Genomic DNA, 22,248 nt, shown 5'->3' on the forward strand with positions numbered 1-22,248 from the left:
CTGCCTTCTCAAGTCACTGGTGATGCCAAGTCCTCATTTAGAATCAAGACCCTTCTCATAGAACCAGCTACCCAGCAGGCAGAGGTTCTCTGAAGTCTGAGCCATAAACCCCCTCTGACGAGGTCTGGTTCCACAGCCTACAAAGTCCTCAAATTGGTGCTCTTCCCCTAGAGTGCAGAGGGGCTGAACTCGGTGTTTGGTCCTTGCCCCTGTGGACAGATGCCAGCACCGGCCTGCGGCTCTGGGAAGTGCGGACCTCTACTGTCTAAGCAAGAAGGCCATGTGCAAGTGCCCACACACCCCTTCTCCTTTCCACCAGCTGAGACATAGTTATACCTTCTACCTTTAAAACGCTTTTTATCTTTTTAAATTAAAATTCCATCAGTGCCTCTGAATCCAAGCCCTTGATACAATGATTTCATCTGACTCGGGGTTCCCTGCATGTCCATATCGTACATCCTGTGTGGCTCACACAGCAAGGGTAAGAATGGTGTGTGTACATGGGGCAGGAAAGAAGAGATAAGCAGGGGGAGAAATTGAGGTATTGTTGTCTTCAAAAACAAACAGTGTGTATGCCCTGGAGTCTACAAAAAAACCTTAAAAACTACTTTGGCCATCTTGACATAGTTTTAGATGAATGATCTTGTGAATCACACTAAAGCTCTCCTGCTCATACGAAGAGCGCTAACACTTTGCTTTGTGTTCTACCAAGAAAAATAGAAAACCACAGATCAAGACAAAGGATTTAGGCCACCTCCTGAAAGCGGGGGAAAAAGCTCTTACAAATCTCAAGAACTCCAAGATCTTTTTATTGATTTCAAATTCCAATAGAATGAATATGTTTTATCTAAATATTTTTATCACATAACTGAAACATTGATTTATTCTTTCAGAAATAGAGTTAAATACATCAATCTAGTTACAAATTCTAATATAAAGAGTACAAAATATAATGTTATAAATTGTATTTAAAAAAAAAGAAATACAAATTCTATGGTCTTTTGCATTTTACTGCCTCAAAGTATCATTAGCAAAGTTGATGAAGAATGAACGTTCTCCATGGGTCCCCTCACACAGGTGTGCTGGGGCTCCGCAGTGCACTTACACCACCTCTTGAAGTCCTGGCCTGTGATTTTTCTTTTACTCAGTGAACAAAATGCTCTGCACTCAGAACTCACCAAAGTTAAAACAGTAAAACAGCATATGCTACTTTGTCTGGAAAGTGGGAAAGTCAAACACATACAGTCCCTCTTGTTTGTACATCATCGATGTTTGGGGAGTCATCGTTTATTTTGCTTTAAAGCAGGACTATTGATAAAGTGAAATATGGCCACAAGCGTCCAAGAGGCGCAGTGTCCTTTGGGCACAGATTGACAGGTGCAGTTGCTGTCCGCGATCCAGGGGACATGCATCCTGTGAGCCAGGAGTGCTCACTCTCTCGCTCTCTCTCATGCCTCTCTCCCCAGTGGGAAGACTGAGCAGCTCCCTGAGCCAGCGCCCTGGAAGGCGTCAGAGAGACGGCACCGGTTACTGGCTGCATTTAACACTACATCCGTCAGAAAGCAGTGCTAGATTACTAAATCTGTGCGTGTGTTCTGCCCTGACACGGACGCTTGTGCCCTGACACGGATGCTCCTATAAACGTACGTAGCCTGTGCCAGAGTCGCCAAGTCTGAAGACGGCTCTTGACACCCTGGGCAAAATGAACAGCCCTTCGCCTAACCCGGTGGCCGTGTGTACTTATTAACTAGAGTGATTTCCTGGAGCATGTTTTTATCAGGAAACCAGGGTCTTTCTTGGTTTCGAAAACAAGTTAAGTATTGGAGGGACCTCTAAAAGCACTGAATACTTTTTAAAACTGGGAAGGCAAAATCCGCTTGCCTTGAAAATCTACTTGTGTTTTGACCAACAATGAAATGTCTCCGTCTGAGAGTGCCAAGAGACCTTCCAAAAGCAGGCAGGAAAGTGGCAAAACAGCTAAGTGTCTCCCAGAGAAAAGGCGTACCAGCCGATTTTTCAGAGAATGTAAATGTTCATTCTTCAAAATTAAGGAATATGAGTGAATAACCTGAAAGACTCCTATAAGCTCATTATTTACGTGTTATTTGACTTCGACAACAAGTAAGAGACTTGAGCGGGGAGGAGGAGAGGGCGAGGCGAGGAGGAGAGCCAGGCCAACAGAGCCGCGCCAGGAACAGCGAGAGCGCAGGCGGGCGGGGAGATACACGGAGAAGCTGTAGTGTAGACAACCAAACCCTTTATTGTCTAAGTTACATTAGACGCCAACACTGTAAAAATCCTGTTAAGAAACAAGGAAACAGCAGATCGGTAGAGGTAGTAGAAAGTCTGTAACAGTCAGAAGGTGACTTACAGGAGAGATCATGCGGAAATTACCATTCGAAAAAAAAGCGAATCAAAACATATTGGCTAAATAAATAAGAAAACACAAATCATATTAAATACTATGGTCAAACTGACATAAACGCATTAACAAACCAATACAATACTGATGACCAGTGGAAGAAAGAAACCACAGTCAGGCCCGAGAACGGCGTGTCTTGGAGGGTGGCATCCTTGGAGGGTCCTCCTCCGTCTGATTAGTTACGTGGAAACCTATTTCTGCACTCGGCACAGCACACACGGTTACGTAAAATGACTCGGCTGCACACTCCACCAGCGGGACCCCAGGCACGCACCCCTGTCTCCACCAGGCAGCTCCAAATGCCAGTGGGGCTCCCGGGTGCTGCTTCTGAAACAGTAAGAATGTACACGACACCTCCGTGTCACTTTGGGTACAGAATTGCTTTTAATAACTAGAACACAGAGAAACAGACAGGACTGAATCACTAACCCCTGTGCATTCCTGAACTGTCACTATTCACTTTCAGCCAAGAAAATGAAACGCAGAAATTATCACTTTGGGGAAACTATCAAAATGATCAAACATAAGTCAACAGAAAGGCGGCATTCTGATTTCTAAGGTGGACAGAGGAATGTGTCTCTGCAACTTTGCTCAAAATAACTTTACAGAAACAGTCAATTACAGCTGCTCGATAGAATCTGCATGGATATTCCTAATTACACCAACACAACAGATCATTCTGGTACATATCTGGTGTATAAGTATCAGGAAAAAATAAGTAGAAACGTTACATATACACACATACATATACATGTGCACATACATACGTGTGTATACATACGTATGTATAGAGAAGCTAGCCAGTTACATTGCATTGTTTGCAAGTGTTGCAAAGTAACCTGAACCTCAAGTAATTTAAATTCAGTAACAAGTAGAATTCAGAATCAAACATTAACTAATAACATCAACAATAATAATATAATAATAATTCAACAAATCATTAGAACAGGAAAACCACACTTCAGGGTTTGTGTGTGTGTATGTGTGTATGTGTGTGCGCGTGCACACACGTGTTTAAACAAATCTTTGTATCAGAAGCCCATTTTCTACAAAAAACTGCACTAATCCATTACCGTATTAAGTAAACTGTCGCTCTCACCAGTATTAAAGGTTAGGATAATTTCTGTACATGTAAAATTATTGCTTTTTTGAAAAATATATTTAGCATGCTCATTTTAATCCATTTCCTGCCTTTACAAAATTTCACAATTAAAAAAAACCTAGTAAAGCTTTTGCAAAAAATTTCACAGAACATTTTCATTCAAGGCAGCAGTAACTTTTGATAATGCATAAAATCATATGTGCAAAAATCTGAAACTCTCAGAAATATTACCATCACACATAGTGTCACGGTAACAGGAAAAGAAAATATTTATATCTGTGGAATACAATTTTAACGGCGTACACTGCACGGTTTAAGATCCTTTGTTACGGGCCTTAACCCCCACCACAAAAACTTGCATTTGCGGGACTGAGGAAGAGGTATATAAAGCCGCCCCCACACAGGGGCCTGGGGACCTCCACGCTCTGGGGATGATGAAGGTACTCATCCTGCGGGGGTCCCCAGGCCTGAGAAGAAAAGACACCTACTTGCTGGGCTGGTGGAGGGACAGATGGGGGTGAGGTGGGGAGGGCGGGTAGGCAGGGAGGGAGGGAGGGGGAGCAGAAGTTTCCAGAGCACCAGGGCTCCCAAACCTGCTCAGGGATTCTCCTGCCATCAGTAAAACAGGTCTGGACCAGGAGGGTTCAGTGGCTAGAGAATCTGTTAAGACGGGCAGTCTTCCTTGATGAGCAGTTTGTAGAATGTAGCCCTGTTACAAAAAGGTCCTGAGAATAAACAAAGAAGCCTGCTTTTCTTAGTGTTCAACTAGCTCTTTTCCAAAGCAGAACAGAAGCACTCCCAGAGCTGCGTCTCCTCTGCGGGCTGAGAGCAAATGATGGGAAGGACGGGGCGGGGGGTGGGGTGGGCGGGCAGGGGTGCCCGCAGGAAATGCACACGGACCCCCGAGGGCTGCCGCACGGTGGGGCCCCATCACGGCCCTGCGCCACCACCTTCTGCTTATGGACCACTCTACGTACCCCCTAGGACACAGAGAAGCCGTGGTGTTAACACCTGGCCGACCTCAGCTCCACCACCACTGTGTCCGGACATTACCCGACAGTCCTCCTGGGTGGCAGCGGCGGCTCCTGCTCAGGGCTTCCTCAGTGTCTTCTTCACACACACGAACCTCTCTCCAGTGTCTCAAACTTGTCTTGAACAGCACAGACGCCTGTGCCTGCCGACACCACTGTTTATGGTAAGAAAGCACGAGGCCATGGTCGATGAGCACATATATGCATAGAGAATATCTACGGGTGACTCTAGAGTAGACACACCATCTTCATTTATTCTGAAATGTTTAACAAGGAGGAGAAGCATTTCCCTTCAGTCTCTACTCCGGCTCAGCGGCTCCAGGATTCAAGGTGTCCGGGCGGGAGTCCTGCGGCTGATCTTCCACAAGGCGGTCAGGGTTGCTGTGGGGACATCCGCAAGGGGGCTGCTGACGGCTGTCAGGGGCACCAGGGTACGCTGGAAACGTGTCTTCAGGTTCCCTTTCTGAGAGGCACTGTCGGGACGGGATCTGTGTTAGAACGGTCTCTCCCCTGGATGAGAGAAAGCACACAACAGAAAAGCTCATTTCTGCCTCTTGGCATCTAAGTGCATTTTTCCTATCGATTCCCATATCAACACCCCAGAACGCTGACCATGACCTTCACACGGCAACCCCGCCAGGTCGGCCAACACCCCTGGTTTTAGCGGCAGCTCATTTTGCTCAAGCATGATGATTTTAAATGTGCCTTCCTGGCCTACAGAGGCAGCTTTGCACAATCATTTCCACGGATTCAGAGAGGATCATCAAACCTGTGTTTTGCATCCAGGAATGGCACATAATACCATCTGAACCAGCTCCAGAGGTTAAAAGGTGGCAAGACAGAACCAGGGGAGGTGGGGGGGGGGATGCCCCAAAAAGCAGAATTCTGTAGTCCACAGCACATGTACAGGTGAACAACAGGGCCAAACAGGGCCAGATTCAGAGGCTGTACGAACATGGTAAGAGACGTACAGCTCTCACCGGGGCCTGTGAGAAGCACGGTGCTCCCGCTAATTTCCATAAAAAAATCACCACGGCAGAAACACAAAAGGAGTGTTCTCAAGTCAAGTGCACTGCGAGGTAAAAATGGGGCTATAAACGTGAGCCTGCCGCCTTTAGAGAAGGCTCTCCAACGACATCGGAAGCATCGCTATTTGAACAATGGGTTTTACAATCCGAGGACAAAAACAACAGAGCAAGATTAATCTCACTCAACCGCATTAACCTTCAGCTAAAGTCTCGATGAAGTGAAACCAACCGCCAGAAATGAACATGCATCCCTAAACCAGAGCACTCCCTGGGTTCTAACTGGTTTCCAGCAATGCCTCCAGGAACCCTGGGAAGCCATGTGTGCGGGGCGGGGTTGGAGGGGGGCGTCTGGGTGACATAATGAATTAAGTGCTTCTCTTCAGTTAATAACTTCCGAAAGCTCCCACTTAAAACAAGCCCTACATTGCTGACATCCAGCAGTCAACACCAAAGGACATCTGGTAAGAGACCCAAAGAAAATTTTTCCGGGGTTCAGGGGGTGGGTGTGGTGGCACGGACAAAGGTGTATGTGACATGTCACAGGAACTCAGTATCCTCAAGTAGAAGGTGAATTTCCTGCAGGAAAGCTGAAAATGAGGTTTCGTGGTTTTGCACGGTGACATCCCATCACAGAGAGATTGTCAACCAGGCACTTTGAGAACTGCGTCTAGATACCTTCAAGAAAGAGAGGTGGCCTTCGTGTTTGCCAGGAGAGAAATGGGAGCTACTGTTAGTCATTGAAATCTCTACAAAGTTAACTGTGTGTAGCAAACAGACTTGCTGGCGATCCCCAGCAGTGTGCATTCCATACAAGAGGGACTGCGCCCCCCCCAACAGCTGCCTGGACTTCTCTTCCGTGGGACCACCATACACACTCCTGCACGAGGCCAATGAAAACACGCCATTAGAGCAGTAACAGGGGGAGGAGCCCACCTCCATAAAGGACAGAAGTTTTAAATTGCAAAGGTCAGAAAGTTTTTTAAAAAAAATGTTTATTTTCGAAGGACTGTGTAATCTGGAAAACCCTAATAACTGGGTTGTTAAAGTCAGTCCATAAATCTAGACACAGAGAGGTCTATTTTTTGCTTTAAAACTGAAGGGATGTGTTCAAATAGCATCTCTTTTTTTTTTTTTTAAGGAAGTCATTTTCACTTACTGATTCACTGGGACCAACAGTTTATTATTACTCCATACAGCTGTCCTACAGGCCTTTTAGGAAATGAAAGAAATTCATCCAAGAAATCAGGCAAAGAAGAAATACAGCTACAGAAGAAAGGAGTCACAGAAATACTTAAATTAAGTGCACACATAGTATCTTGACACACGCAGGTTGCTTTCTCAGTCCTATGAGACAGGGTACTCAGAAAATGAGAAACATGTTTTTAGAAAATTTGACTTTCTTTTTTGCTGCTGTGTGAACTGTGGGCTTTTCAGCTAATGCGGAAGGAAACAAATATCTTTCTTTAATGCATTTCAATGTTCTAGGGATGGATACTGACTTCTGGAACTTAATGAGGCCTACTCTTTTCCTTTTCATCTTTAAAAGGTTAAGGGGATGCATATATACTCATGCGTTGGGGGTCGATGACATAAACATGAAAAAAGCCTGAACCCTCCCAGGATACACACGAAACCCCTCAGTCTTCACGCATCTGACACACGTATCACTTTAGACAAATCACTCATCACATCCACAACTTTTCATAGTTTGTTGAACTTAAGAGAAAAATGGATAAAGTGTTTTTAAGTGTTTGCTTGGTTTTATGATTACAAAAGCTGCTTAGACATGAGCTGGATTTCGAATTTGATCTCTGACGCCGAGAATGTGAAAGCGATGGGAAACCAGACCATACGCGTATTCAGGTACAACTGCTACGTGCCTTCTCCATCATCTGCATTATAATACCCATGGCTAAACACGAGATAGATTAGCGTCCCATTTATTCTCTCATTTCCTCTTATTTTGATTAATGGGATTATTTCTCTGAGCTTAACTATTTTTAAATAATATTTAGAATAATAAGAAATAAACTATTAATCACAGCCTTGCCTTTAAATTTTGGCAAGGAATCCAAACAAACTGAAAACACCAGACTTCATTATTCCAGCAAAAGTCAGTCTGGTCTTTTAAATCCAAAAACCAGGGGGGACGGGGGATTTGCAGGGAGAGAGGGCTATTTTTCTTGGTGCTAAATATTTTAATTTCTAATGTTTAACAACATAACAGAAAAAGACAATTTCTTCACGATACACACCGAAAGAAGCCTCCTAGGTTTGTTCCCCTCACCCCCAACATCCATATGACATGATACCAATATTTCAGCCTATTATTTTCAAAACACGTTCTTCCTAATGATGAATATTGGTGATTACTAGAAATTAAACATTTACTCAGTCATGCTAAATCTATGAAAAAGCACCTTGAAAATGACAATATGTATGAAGCCCTTCTCTCATTTAGAAGTTTGCTCCAAATATTAGCACCCTCATGATCGGAATTCAATGTATATTACTAGAAGCACAAACACTGGGCCCCGTATTCCTGAGGTTAGGGACAATTAGCCCACAGCCAGGTCGTGCCCCACTCAGGAGGTTGGTTCCTCACTTCCAGCACCCCAGCACGGTACAGGAGGTGCCAGTGAATGCCTGGGGAGCATGCACTGTGACCCTGAGCCTCCGTCTGGATGTCCTATTATTGAATCCACACCGCAACGTCTAGGGGCTCGGAGATCATCTCCATTCCACCTACGGAGGAATGCCTGCTGACCAGGGTATGTAAAGGGGCACTGCTCCCGAAACCACATCAAAAGAACATTATTTCACATCTCAAAGTGTCCATTCATTCTGACCTAATGGAATCAGATCAATTCTGACACGTGGACCCGGACCTCGTGCCTGACGGACTTTCACGCAGATACGCAGTATATGATGATTTGTCAGAATCAGCCAACACTGAACATCCTGCTGTAAGACGGCAGAGTAGGGCCGCTGGCCAGACAGCAGCAGGTGTACAATGATGCCTGCCTACCCTGGGGAGCACAGGGCAGCCCCCTAGCGCCCGACGTCTGGGTGAGAACACTGTTCTCAAGTCATACCTCCACCCTTCATGGAACAACTAGTCTGTAAAACGAAACAAGACAGAAGAAGAAGAGCCTTCGGAAGCATGCTGCCGAGTTCTGGCAAAGCCCGGAGACCCAGAGGAAGGGCAACAGCCCTGAATGTTGGTTTCTGAGCCTCGTTCATGAGTCAGCATCCCGCCCACCGGCACCTGCACGGCAGCATGAACCCTATTCCCCTTGCCCACAAGCACGCGCCGTGTAGACGCTGCACCAAGGCTCCTCTGGTCACGGAGGGCAGGGGCTGGGCCCAGGGTAACCGCGGCTGCCAGTGCTCAGCCAGTGCTTCCATGTTACTAGTCCAGAAAGGGTGCCGAGCGCTGCCGTCGCTGTCACCGTCACAGTCACTTTATGGATGCAGGAACTGCGTGGAGTCACACGCCTGGGGTGGATGCTCAGATTTAGAGCTTCCCACTCAGGAACCCAAGATCTCAACAGTTTGTATCAGTTTGTATCATCTAGGTCTCTGAACACGGAATTCATTCCTCGTTGCAGAGTTTTGACGCTGGAAGCCACACACATCGCCACCACCACCAGGATCCCCTCGTCCTCCTCCACTTCAAACCCACATATTCGCGTTCCTGTTGGACATTCTGAGATTGATCCCCAGGAGGCACCCCAACCCAGGCTCACGTGCGCCCATGACCCGGGTTTCCTCCTGCGCCTCCTCCAAGTTCCAGGCTAGGGGCCAGACTCCTCATGCGAGCTGGTACCTGCAGCCAGAATCGGGGTCACCTCCACCCCTTGCCCTTCCTTCCCCCACATCTCAGCTCCTGTGCCCAAACACCTGCATGCCCAGTTCCACCCTAACTTGGGCCCCCGTGTCCCATGCAGACGACCCCATGCACCACCAAAGTGGTGCTCAGCCACCTGTGTGGATGCCGTAACCCATCTGAACCCTGACACCCCCTCTAAGGACACCACACTGATCATGCTACCCCCCGGCGAACTCGGTGCGGCTCTTCCAAGGGAATGTGCTGTTCCACCCTTGGGCAGGCTCCCAAGGGCAGCATCACCCTTGCCCCCACATGGTCTTCCAAATGCCCAAGTCCAGGTCCAGGACCCTCACCTGCACCATTGCTGCCGTGTGTCCCCAATATTCTGGTTGTCCCCCTAGTATTACGGAGCCTGGCACGTGGTAGGTGCTCAATAAATATTGTTAATGGGTGAGTAAATAATTTTAAAACTGAATTTGCATCAATTATGAATATTTGTAAAAGTCCATTAACTTTAAGTGTAACATCGAAAGATTTCTGCATGAATACAAGATGTTATACGATCACAAAAAAAAAAGCCCACAATGCACAGCTTCTCAAGCTGTCAAGAAAGGAATCTGACTTACATATTCCATTATTTAATATTAGGAAAGCATGGCACACATGAGAAAGAACATGGCTGGTAAGTAGCATGAGTCCTGCTCTGGACAAATAACCAAGAATGGCTCCCTGGATCTGTGGTACCCTAAACCTAACACAGCAGCTGTGGGTTTTTTTTTTTTAAACATTGAGAACTACAGGATGAGGGAAATACCAAGATGTAAACCTCTACCTGTGACTGATATGGTTTCCCGTCGTCTCAACAGACACACCTCTTTGAGAATTCTGAAGGTTTAAGCTAAAGAAATGGAATTTTCGTGGAGAATCAGAACATTCAATGATTCATCGGTAACAGTACTGTGGGATGCCTGGGGGGCTCAGCGGTTGAGCGTCTGCCTTTGGCTCAGGTCGTGAACTTGGGGTTCTGGGATTGAATCCCGCATCGGGCTTCCTGCATCCTGCATTACGCATCCCGCATGCCTACTAGCAGGGAGCCTGCTTCTCCCTCTGCCTCTGCCCTTCCCTCACTTGTGCACACTCCCTCTCAAATAAACAAACAAACAAATAAATAAGTAGATGAATAAATAAAATCTTTATTTAAAAAAAAAGGCAATTGTAACAATGGACAAAAAGTACTAGCAGGGGTCACCATCTCAAATGTGGACAATCAGGACTGAAAAACCGTAACACACAACAGGGCATTGAATCGAGTTCATATGAAGAAAAGGCTTTTTAGCAACAAACGGGAATTCTAAAACTGCAATAAAACAAGAACAGAGGCCCCGATGCAGACACGGCCATTCCAAGGTCCACCTGTACCTGGGAGCGGCCCGGCCTTACTGGTTGCATCAGTGCTAACCTTCCAGACCAGGAACGTTCTAGCGGTTCCCGGGGTGCCTCCATCACCATCGCCATCCTCAACAGCCTAGCGTCCCCCAGATGGTCACGTTTGTCGGGACAGGATGTGCGCGAGCTTGCTCTGACCCCGAGACAGGGCCTGGATGCCTGTCTGGCAGCACAGAAACACTCTGCCCTGACAAGGGGGACTGTGTGTGGACTCGGAGGCCTGTTAGAAAGTGAGAAGGTCCGCAGAGGATGCAGGTAGCAGGAGAGGGCGCAGTGACATTCTGTGAGGGGACCAAGGCAGGGGGCTCGTAGCCCGGGACAACCTGTGAGGTGGCCACGAGGATATGTGCACCCAGTTCCTGGGGGGCACAAGCTGAGTCTTCCAGCAGCACGTGCCCAAGCACGGGCACGTCTTGCGGACGCTGAGCTGCAAGTGTACGGGAGTAACACGCACATCAGGGGTGTGTGCACACGGGTACCTGTGCACGGTGGCTGTGCTGGCGGGAAGCAGATCAAGGAGGGGACGTGGCCACGGCGCCCTGGCCGCTAGCAGGGCACTTCTCGTGGGAAATACAAAAGCGCCACGCTGAAGGAAGAAGACGGCAGAGTGCTCTCGAACAAACTGGCACAGAAACCTCGTGGGGAGAAAGGTAGGACCGTCTAGTGTGGCAAAGCCTCACCCCCCACAGGACCCAAGGTGGCTGTGAGGACCTGCTGTGTCCTTGTAACTCGTGGCCACAATGGCCAACAGTGTCTGGCGAGGGTCCAGGGTGGTCCCCAAGGGCCAGGTTCGGCACCAAAGCAACGCACAGGTATTCACGCTTGTGGAACGAGCCCGTCGGTGCCCTGGTGACGCGGGCCTCACACACGCCTCTTCCCAGCTGCCACGAGAAACCCCAACAGCTGATGAATCGAAGACCTACTTGCCCGGGGCCCTCTGCGGAGGCGGCGTGGTCTCCAGCACCTCAGAGGTCCTGAGACTCACACGCCACCGTGGGCACAAGGGGCGCATGAGCAGGAGTGTGCCAGTGATGACGCGCTGCCATGGGAGGCGAGGCCATCAACAGAAAGCACGGGCAGCAGACACATGCGGGCGCCTAGCCTGTGGCCGGAAACACCCACTTCCTTGGACACTCAGTGTCAGAGACTGGGAGCCGGGGCGCACTCGCCCCAACGCAGACCTCGCCGTTGTGACGACATTCATCATCGGCGCCGGCACACGGGCCCTCCTCCTGCACTACTTACCACTTGGCCTCAGTCAGCTCCCGTCACACGGGCCTCCGACCCCAAGCCCTCCAGCCCCCTCCTCCCGGGGTGGGGGTCCCAGTGTGTGTCTCTTGCCTGGGCAGTGACGGGCCAGCTCATGCGGACAGGCCGAGGGCTTGTGCCACCACCCCAGACCAGCACAAGGGGCCCAGGGACCCGGTGCCGTGACTGCCCACGCCAGCAGGCAGGGACCCTGAGTCGCATGTTGGGATGACAGGGCCACGGCGACTCCCGTGCTGCTGGGGGCAGCAGGTGTCATCAGCATAGTCACCACCCAGAACTCAACTCTCTGATTAAAGTGGGACATTTGCAAACAGGCTAATGTCCAATTAAAGCACAGGACACCCAGATGCCAAGGGAAGACTGACTGGGGGGCCGGGTGGGACAAGCGGGCACGGGGTCGGGGAGATGGCGCCCGCCTCGGGCCAGTGGCTGGGGACAGCACCACGGCAGCGGCGCTCCGCCCCCAGTGCCCTCCCAGCGGCGGGCAGGTACCTGTGTGCGCCTGCGTGTGCGCCCTGAGGTGGCTGGGCTGGTGGAAGCGCTTCCCACACTCCACGCACACGAAGTCTCCTTGGCGGGCCTGCGTCCGGAGCATCCCTGGGCGGTGGTGGCCATGGGTGGTGCAGGAGGGGCAGCGGCAGGGGAGGGGGAGAGGAAAACACCATTAGTCTGTCCAACAGGGTGACGGGGGCGCCCGAGGGCCTGAGGCATGGCCGGCGCAGCACGAGGCACCGCGGCCCATGGAGTGCGGGGCCTCCGTGGGGTGCGGGGCCTCAGGGCACCAGGACGCCCTCCCGCCATCCACCGCCGGCGGGTCAGGGTGGCGCCGCAGGGACAGCCATGTGCGGGCACGGGGAGGCGGCCTCCTGCTCACCTGTCTCCACCGCGCCGGGGCCCCGCACCGACCGCCCACCTGGCCCCTTACCTGTGTGCCTGCGCCCTCTGGGGCACAGACAGGACCCCCGGGAATCGGGCCGGGTGTAAGTCCCTTCTGCGAGAACGGGGTGCACATGGCCCTCACAGGTGTGCGCCTCGCCTGCCTCACGGCAACATCTGAAGAAAGGCTCGCCTACGGGGGAGCTCCCTGGGGGCTCCCCACCACCCCAATCTCACCCGATGGGAATACAAAAACCCCAACTGGGAGAAGTTCTGCCTTGAGCAACAGCTATGGAAATAAACGATGCTCACTGCACCAAGCGCGTCTGTCCCTAACACCTGAGTGTCAAAAATGTGAAAGGCAAATGGAAAGGATGACAAATGATCTCTGTCAAATCAGCTGAAACCAAATTCTCGCCCCAACTCAGAGCGCGTTGACAGCATCATACGAAACTGCTGTTAGGCCGCAGACGATGTGCAGACATCAGAACCCAAACATGCAGGCGCTGTCAGGCCACCCGTGTGGGGTTTCTCACCGGGCGAGTCGTGGACACGGGCCTTGGAGACCCTGCAGAGCTTGCCCACAGCGTCCTCCGCCTCCCACTGCCTCATTAGGGGACCAGAACACTTGAACCCGCACTCACACCACAGTCACCAATGCAACAGCACAGGGACCACGGTACACAGGCCTCACCGGCCCTCACACAGGGAAGCATCACTGGCCAGTATCCTTGGTGCCCGGGATGGCCGCCGTGTTTGACCCCAAGCACCACGGGGACCACAGGCCTGCATCCAGACATCCGCACACACCGGTCCTGAGCACACCTTCCTGACGTGGAAGCTTCACCAACGGCACTCGAACGTCTTCTAGGACTAGCTCTCTCCTCGCTCAGTGTTTGATCCGCAAAGAGCTCAACTTCTAAGGCGATTCTGCTGCCCAACCCTACCCCTTAGCAGCACGACTGAGGTGCATCATCCTACGAGAACGTTCACCGGCCAATCCCTCCAGACCCGTGGATTCTTCTCCCACCATCTTTGTCTTCACACGCTAAGTCATCACAGTACTTTCTTGGACATGACTCTTCAGCAGCCTATTTCCTACCCAGGCTGCAGCTCTTCTGCTTGGCTGACCACACTTCCCTGCATCAAGGATGCGTCGGTGTGCGCGCGCCTACACACGGCCCTACAGTGCACTTTGCCTTATCGTCTTCTCTTTGCTTTTTAAGTCTTAAAAGACCCCTTTGCCCTTAGTGGTCAATAATACTGCGTCCAAGTTACTCCACAATTCTGAGCTCATCAAAAAGGTCATAAACTTCATCTAAATCGAAGACTGTCTGGTAAGCAACAGCTCTAACACTGTGACCCAGAAACTTGGGGAGTGTGAGAAAGGAGGATTAGCTCAACCCGCTTAGGCTGCCACACACGTGCCCGTCTGCAAGGAGGAGGAGGAGCCTGGACATGCTGTGTTGGGACTCTGCCCAGAGCCAAAAGAAGGACGCACAGACCTCCACCATCCTCACAGCAACATGTCCTTGGTAGAAGACTTTGAGCCCCAGTAACAGGGTCCTGAGGTCTTATTCTATCTAGAATCATCTCCCTCTAGGGATGCCTGGGTGGCTCAGCGGTTGAGCATCTGCCTTCGGCCCAGGGTGTGATCCTGGAGTCCCGGGGATTGAGTCCCACATCAGGCTCCCTGCATGGAGCCTGCTTCTCCCTCTGCCTGTGTCTGTGCCTGTCTCTGTGTCACTCATGAACAAATAAAATCTGTTAAAAAAAATAAAAAGAATAACCTCGTTCTATTATCAAGTTTTTTTTTAATTAATTTTTATTGGTGTTCAATTTACCAACATACAGAAAAACACCCAGTGCTCATCCCGTCAAGTGTCCACCTCAGTGCCCGTCACCCATTCCCCTCCAACACCCGCCCTCCTCCCCTTCCACCACCCCTAGTTCGTTTCCCAGGGTTAGGAGTCTTCATGTTCTGTCTCCCTTCCTGATATTTCCCAACATTTCTTTTCCCTTCCTTTATATTCCCTTTCACTATTATTCATATTCCCCAAATGAATGAGAACATACACTGTTTGTCCTCCGATTGACTTCACTCAGCATAATACCCTCCAGTTCCATCCACGTTGAAGCAAATGGTGGGTATTTGTCGTTTCTAATTGCTGAGTAATATTCCATTGTATACATAAACCACATCTTCTTTATCCATTCATCTTTCGATATCCTCAAGTTTTTTGTTCTAAAATCCATATTATCATCCCACATTGGCTGACCACAAAGTATGAAACGCAGATTGTGTATCATTTTATTACTATCCCAACAAAAACTTCTCCTACACTGATCGATGTTTGCGAACCTGACCTGAAGGCCATGCTGCGGAACGGTCACAGGAAAGCAGCGTGTCTCTGACTTCGATGGCTGTAGCCTGATTCCCCCCAGGATGCAATGATGGTCATTCCTTGGATCACCCTGCCTCTCCTGCCAGGCCCTCTGCACAAACATCACCCCGTCCACGGACAGGCGGGGTAAGGCCTCCGAGACGCATCCTCCCTGACTTCCAAGAGGACCCGATGTCTCAAAGGCACCTCCCGACGGCAGTGCTTGCCGTGCCAACAAGAGGCAGGCACTGAGAAATCAGAGTTGCACAGCCACTCACAAACACTTCGCGGATACACGGACGATGGTTCTACTTGGAAGATTTTCTCCCGTGTGTGTCTGCCTCTCCCACTACACAGTGACGCTGGACGTGTGCTCACCCGGAGGCCTCCACAAGGAGCTGGGACCTCTTATGCAGATGGAGCATGCGGCAAATGCCTCAGACCACAGAATGAGTCGTATGGACAGACTTGTAGGGTCAGACAGGCCAACGAGACGGCTTTGAATAGATATGCACTGAACTTTCTAGATTTGCGACGCACAAACCAATGGAACAGGCCCAGTCCACATGGAACAGGCCCACAGCTGCCAAGTGGGAGGCAAAAATCTTAAAAATCTGAGTCCCTGGCATATTCAGTAATACGTCAATAGTGTGATTTGGGGGAGCTGTCCACACTTCCCAGGCTGCAGTAAGGGGAACAGAGCCTCCAAAACAGGAAACATTCTCTGTCCACACCTCAGATTTCCTTCCCCTACAGCACTTTGAGAGCCACACATAAACATTCAAACAGGAGAAAGGCCCTAGAGGAGCCGCTACAGGTAGGACACCTGAGAAGGGGGCAGACCCACTAGGGTGATGGAGAGTCAGTAGGTTTTCCTACAGGAGCGCCCAGGCCTGGCCCCAAAGTCGAGACTGTAGCCCTAGGGGAGCCTCAGAAGGAAGGGCTGCACAGGGGAGCACCACTCCCTCCCCGGCGCATCCCATCAAGCTGCACGGCCCCCACTCAGACCCCAGTCCAGACAAACCGATCTCCGTTCTTCCCTAAACCCGGGAAGCCACAGTTCTAAAAACACACTGATTAGTATGTTACAGCCAAAAACTTCAGAACACTCCCCTTTAGAAACCCAAGGCAGCATGAACGTAAAAACCCTCAACTGCTGACTCACACCTTGCTGTATTTCGGTGTGCCTGCTAGAAGAGCGAATAACCCTAGAGGAGCACACCTGCATTACGAACAACTTCACATCTTTCACATTCAAAAGATGAATATGTAACCTCTCTTAAAACAAACAAACCCATAAAACCCTGTGAACCATTTATTTAAAATTTTTAAGGAATGAGAAAGACATTTCAGACTACCATGTACTTCAAATCTGTCATCTGAAACTCTCCAAACCTTACCTTTAAATTCACTTCCTTTTTTTTTTTTTTTTTTTTTTTTTTTTTTTTTTTAAGGAAGGAGCAACACAGACCCACAGGCAGCACAAAGGGCCTTTAAAGAAGCAGGAATGCACTCACTGGGCGTCAACTGGTAGGTGCCCATCTGCATGACATGTCACAAGTCTGGGCACTAAATGGAAGTCATCGACACCGCGGTGCGAGCCCGGAGCTCAGGGTGCTGGGGGCCGCGGTCACCAGGAAGGACCAGGCAGAGGGTCCAGTTGCCAGAAACACAGGTATTCACTGAAACTTGCCCACCTTCAGGTGCCTACATCGTCTCAGCTTTCAGATCCAAGAAAACCCAAGCCTAAAGGGATGAGGTTGCCATCAGGTCCGAAGTTCAATCGATATATTATCTCATTTCATAGCAAATAATCTGCACAATTGGAAAACACCCCCAGACTATGAAAAGCTCACTTAATTTAACTGAAATATGAAAATGTGGAAACGCTAAGCCACATGGCAGCCGTGCCGTGCCACCTGCTAAGGGGCGCGTGCCTGGCTACGCCCGCGCACGGAGCCCCTCTGCCTGAAGGGACCACACTCTTAGACACAAGGGTGCTCGCTGTGCCTACAAGCTCCTCAGCAAACACCATGTCTCAATGATCCCTGGGCCTCCAGGCCTTTAGCTTTGTTCCAGAAAGCTCACAGGAAGTGCTGGCTCTGAGCAACCAGGAACAGACACCAGCCTCGAACAAAGGCCCTGCAGGCAAACCTCTAAAGCTGAGGAACCTCCGAGTGTTCTCCTAGTTGATAAACACTTTGGTTTTCCTCTTGAGCCAGAGGCATGGCTAACGGAGCCAGGACGGCTCCAGTGCACGTGGGGATCCGGGCAGATTCCGAAGTCCCCAGGGAAAACCTGGAACTTTGTGAGAGACCCGCCTTTCTGTGCCAGGCACCCAGGCCACCCATGCATCCCACACAGATTTGGGATACCTCACTGGTCACCCAGCTTCCACCAAACCCTGAGGCACATTCCCCAAAAGTCCTTCCAGCTTCCTGGAATTTGAGGCTCTCAGGCCATTTTTGATGGTGACCTATTTTAATGACGGTGCCTAATGAGCTCATAGGGGTTTCTGAGGACCTGCTTTTCAGTTTTTAATAGCAAATCCTTAGATTTCCTAGCACTCTGTTAAGTGAGAGGTCAATACTTAGACACTGGCAGGAAAGGAAAAAGGCCACTAAATGTGTATCTTTTCTGGAATTTTAGCTCAGTTGTCCCCTAAACTTTGTATGGTACATTTGTACTGGAGAGCTCTGCTCCCTGATGCCAGTGAAGTGGACTGGCTCAGTCGGTGGAGCACATGACTCTTGATCTCAGGGTCATGAGTTTAAGCCCCATGTTGTGCACAGAGCTCACTTAAAAAATAAAAATAAAAATAAAACGACAAAGGGCGTCAAGGCTGCCTGCTGCTGTCAACCTGCAGCATTTCCAAGTGAACATCACCAGGAGGGAAGCCCTACAGGGGCCGTCAGGTTAATGGTCACCGCACCAGGCATCTGCACCCTAGCAGGCAGAGCAGCAGGGGCAGGAGAGGGGTGCACGTGCTCCTTCCTCTCTGTCCTGTTTTAGATACCGCCAACAGGCAGCACCCCAACCTCCTAAGGAGGGGCTCGTCTATGAGGCCTGAGGACCGGATGAGGATCATGGTGACAGCGCTCCCGCAGGCAGGTAGGGAAGGGGCCCGCTTGTCTTACCTCTGTGCTCTAGTGCAGGACCATTGGCACCCCAGCTCTGGTACAGAGAAGCAAAGTCCTTTGGAATGTACGTCTTAAAGATATTGAGGATGTCCAGGCGCTTCTCGTGGCCGTCAGACGTGGGCTCCTGCTTGCTGGCGTGCAGGGCGGGCGGGCCAGGCAAGGCTGCGTTCCCCCTGGGGCCCGCCCCACCACTGGCCGGTGGCCGCAGCTCCTGGCCGGCCTTGGAGGGGGGCTCACGGGGAGGTAGAGAGGGGCCCCCATCACCTTTCACGTGTGGCTGACCCTGAGGCTGAGGGCTGAATTTGGCTTTCAGGGGGTCCGGGGCACTGTGCTTATTTGGGGGACTGAGGCTGGCCCCCGCAGGAGGGATGATGTACTTGTCCCCCGGCCTCCCACCAGCCAGGGGCTGGCTGCCCGCCCGAGCAATAACAGAGGGTGTGGGGGTGGCACTCCGGCTGAAGCCGCTGCCCCCGGTGGGCCCGGGTCTAGGGCTGGCCTCCTGCCTGGGCTTGGGCAGGGGCGGCTGCGCGGGGGCTCCGTGCTGCTCGGGGCCATGGCCAGGCTTGGCCTGCCGGTGCCCCTCAGGGCTGGCCACCCAAAGTGCGCAGGGGCCCCCGGGGTGGCTCTCCTTGCTCTTAGGCATGCTAGCGGCTTTTGTGGTCACACCCAGAGGCGAGGAACTGCTTTTGGGCCCTGGCGCCCCTCCTGGCACCTGGGTGCGCGTGAACCGAGCGATGGGCAGAGGCTGACACTCCTTGCCCCCCAGAGCAGGTGGGGGGCCCGTGCGTCCACTCCGGGCTAGGAAGACCAAGTTGTTTCTGATGCTTTTGTAACCATTGGGCTGAATCCACTGGGGGGCCATGGAGTTGCAGCTGACCCTGTGCCAGACGCGCTTGTGCATCCACAGGACCTCGGGGTAGTAGGTCTTGTGATTGCAGTAAGGACACGGGTGAACAGCAAGCGCGGCTTGCAGCGACGAGGCCAGTTCCTTACGGCTGGGGTCATCCCGACTCGACCTCTCGCTGAGGTCCAGTGGGATCAAGTCTGGGGCCGGCCCCTTTCTTCCACCGCCTGCTTGTCCCTTCATGAGCAGGTCGGACAGCTTCTCCTTCAGGTGGTTGGCTGGGCTCTCAGACAAGAGCTGCAGATCGGCTCCTTCTGGAAAAGTCTGACCCAAATGCAAAGGGAAGTTTGCGGCATCCCTCGAGACGGAGACCTCCTGCTTCAGGTGAAACCCTGGCGTCTTCAAGTCCACAGAAAACCTGGGCTGCTCGGATCTCTTGGAAGCATCCCTGCTCCTGTTTTCAAGGGTGGACAATGACGATGCATTCCCGGCTCTGGGCTCACCAGTGTCTGTTTCCGGCATGTTATTTCCAGGCGCATGGCTCTGGTCTCCATTGGAGAGCACAGTCGGTGCTACCTCTTCAGAAAAGCAGAAGCGGTGTGGCTTTCCCCCTGGAGGATCAAAATGTAAAACGTGAAGTTACCATTTCTTGTCAGAACAGAAGGAGACACAGAGCAGCACAGCCAGAGGTCTTGTGGCCCCTGCACAGAGGGCGCACTGGTCCTCGGGGACACAATGTGGCCACTCCCCAAAGCACAGTCAAGAGCTAACCAGATTTAAGGGCAAAAGGATGGCATTTGGGGTGGGGCTTCTTTTTTTTTTTTCAGAAAATTAAGTAACTCAGCAGACTGTCAGGAAATATAAAATCTAGTTGCCTATAATGACACAGCTACTACTAGTTAACAGAGGCTAACTAGTTACCTCAATAACCAAGAAACACCTGCTCTATAATAGCACAGGGCCCCCTCTGCCCCCACTGTGACATTCAGATAATTCCCTAAATGTAGTCATAGTTAGGGATCCCGTGGACTTAAGGCAAGAAAACCCAGAGAGGTTGATGTGCAGCCCGTGGTCACACAGAGGCTGGGCCCTAAAACAGCTTCTTCTGCCCAGGGGATCCCATGGCTGCCTCAGGAGTTTCTGGGCTACAGGCTGACTGTAAACAGATCCAGAAAGGGCCCCCGTGACTCTCTCCCTTAAAGTCCAAAACCGTGATACCCGAAGTTTTCCTTCAGAGGCCTGAGCAGGAAGGCTAAGTGAAGCTACTCCTCCCCTCTCCTCCCAGGAGGGATGCCCAAGAGAAACAGCGTGCCCAGGTCAGGGACCCTGGACTCTCTGTGCCTGCAGTTTCCACCTGCAGTGTTCGTGCAAGACACATAGCCTGATGTACCTGGATGCCTTGCCACGAGGAGGCCCACCTCCTCCTCAACCAGGCTGCAGGTGGGCATCGGCACCAGGTGGAAGCAGGGCTCCATGCCCTTCACACCATCATGCTGGACCCCACCACACCCTGAAGGGATTCAAGATGACATGAGAAAAACCCCATTTGACATCTGGGGTCTGATGACTTCGGGTGTTGTGAGGTCAATGCCTGGAAGGTGTGCATATGCTTCTGGATAGCTTAAAACTTTCCCAACTACAGAACACGAGTTCTTCATCATGGACATGCCACTGGGCATATTTTATCTCCTTAGATAAAACCCTGTCACCTCTGGAATGGGTGGGTTAAAATGTCAGGTGCCTACTTACAGCAAGGCCCAATATTCATGGTATTTTTTTATTATTTTTTAAAGATGTTATTTATTTACTCATGGGAGACACAGAGAGAGAGAGGCAGAGACACAGACAGAAGGAGAAGCAGGCTCCATGCAGGGAGCCCGACGTGGGACTCGATCCCAGGACCCTGGGATCATACCCTGGGCTGAAGGCAGGCACTAAACCACTGAGCTCCCAGGTGCCCCTTGATGGTCTTAATGTAAGAGTATTTAGAGACTTAAACATTTGCAGTAGAACATATGTATCTATTTACAAAAAAAAAAGGTTCTTTAAACGTTTTCTAAGTATATTTTTTGGAGCTAAGACTCAGGAATCCCATCAAATTGGTATTTTTTTAAAAATGTATGCCGAAGGATCTCCATGGCAGCAGGAAGGTGTCCTTCAGAGAACGCACTTTGACACAGGTCAGGATGAGCACAGTAACAAATGTGCAGTTTCAATGCAGAGGTAGTTAGCAAACCACCCTCAGCAATTTTAAAGGATTCTGTCCACGTAAAACATGAGCAGCAGGTAGTGATGAGCAGAGGAATGAGGAGATAAGACACAGGAGGGATGAGCACTCAGGCTCCTGTCGGCTCCAGGATGCTAACAGGTAAGCCGCTTCGGGAGTGCCCACCTGTCCTGAGGATCACACCCTGCTCCTTGGAAGGTGGCTGGTGCAGCCCTGGGACTCTCCACTTAACCTGGAATTAAACCTACGGAAACCTCATGGCCTTCTCTCATTGTGATCGATGCTCATAATATCAAAGTCACTTTTACATTTTCAAAGAGAGAAATGCCGGGGGCTGGGGGCCCTCGTGTCTCCTGTTTTAAAAGAACACAGATTTATGAAAACACACACCAGAGACTCTGAGTCAAATTCCTGAGTTGAAAGGGAGGCCAGCGTAACCCAACACTGCACATCTGTGAGGGTTTCAGAGCACACCTGCCCAAGTCCCCACGTTTTATACCCCCAGAAAGGATTATATACACCACGACAGAACTTCCAGGGCCTCTGATCAAGACACTAAAACAGGAGAAGCACAGGATACCACACGGGGTCCATGGAGCCACTGGTGGGAGTGGAGCAAAGCTGTTGTCACAGGAAACCAGTCGTGA

The 22,248-nt window shown here is 50.7% G+C and overlaps 1 protein-coding gene across 8 annotated transcripts in view; it reads right to left on the bottom strand.

Moving 5' to 3' along the window:
- Positions 1–788: 788 nt before the first annotated feature.
- The window catches only part of ZNF516 (zinc finger protein 516), a 117,266-nt gene continuing 95,806 nt past the window's right edge, over positions 789–22,248 (bottom strand). For 7 of the 8 annotated variants that reach the window (XM_072758136.1, XM_072758133.1, XM_025997761.2 and 4 more), the window contains 3 exons: positions 18,528–19,985; positions 12,623–12,727; positions 789–5,065 (listed from right to left, as the gene is read on the bottom strand). In XM_072758136.1, the coding sequence (XP_072614237.1) occupies positions 5,049–5,065; positions 12,623–12,727; positions 18,528–19,985 (1,580 nt within the window). In that variant the 3' untranslated portion in view covers positions 789–5,048. The remainder of the gene's footprint in view (positions 5,066–12,622; positions 12,728–18,527; positions 19,986–22,248) is intronic. The other variant, XM_072758137.1, reaches the window with a different exon arrangement.

This window comes from Vulpes vulpes, chromosome 5 (genome assembly GCF_048418805.1).
Source record: "Vulpes vulpes isolate BD-2025 chromosome 5, VulVul3, whole genome shotgun sequence".
Lineage (NCBI taxonomy): Eukaryota > Metazoa > Chordata > Mammalia > Carnivora > Canidae > Vulpes > Vulpes vulpes.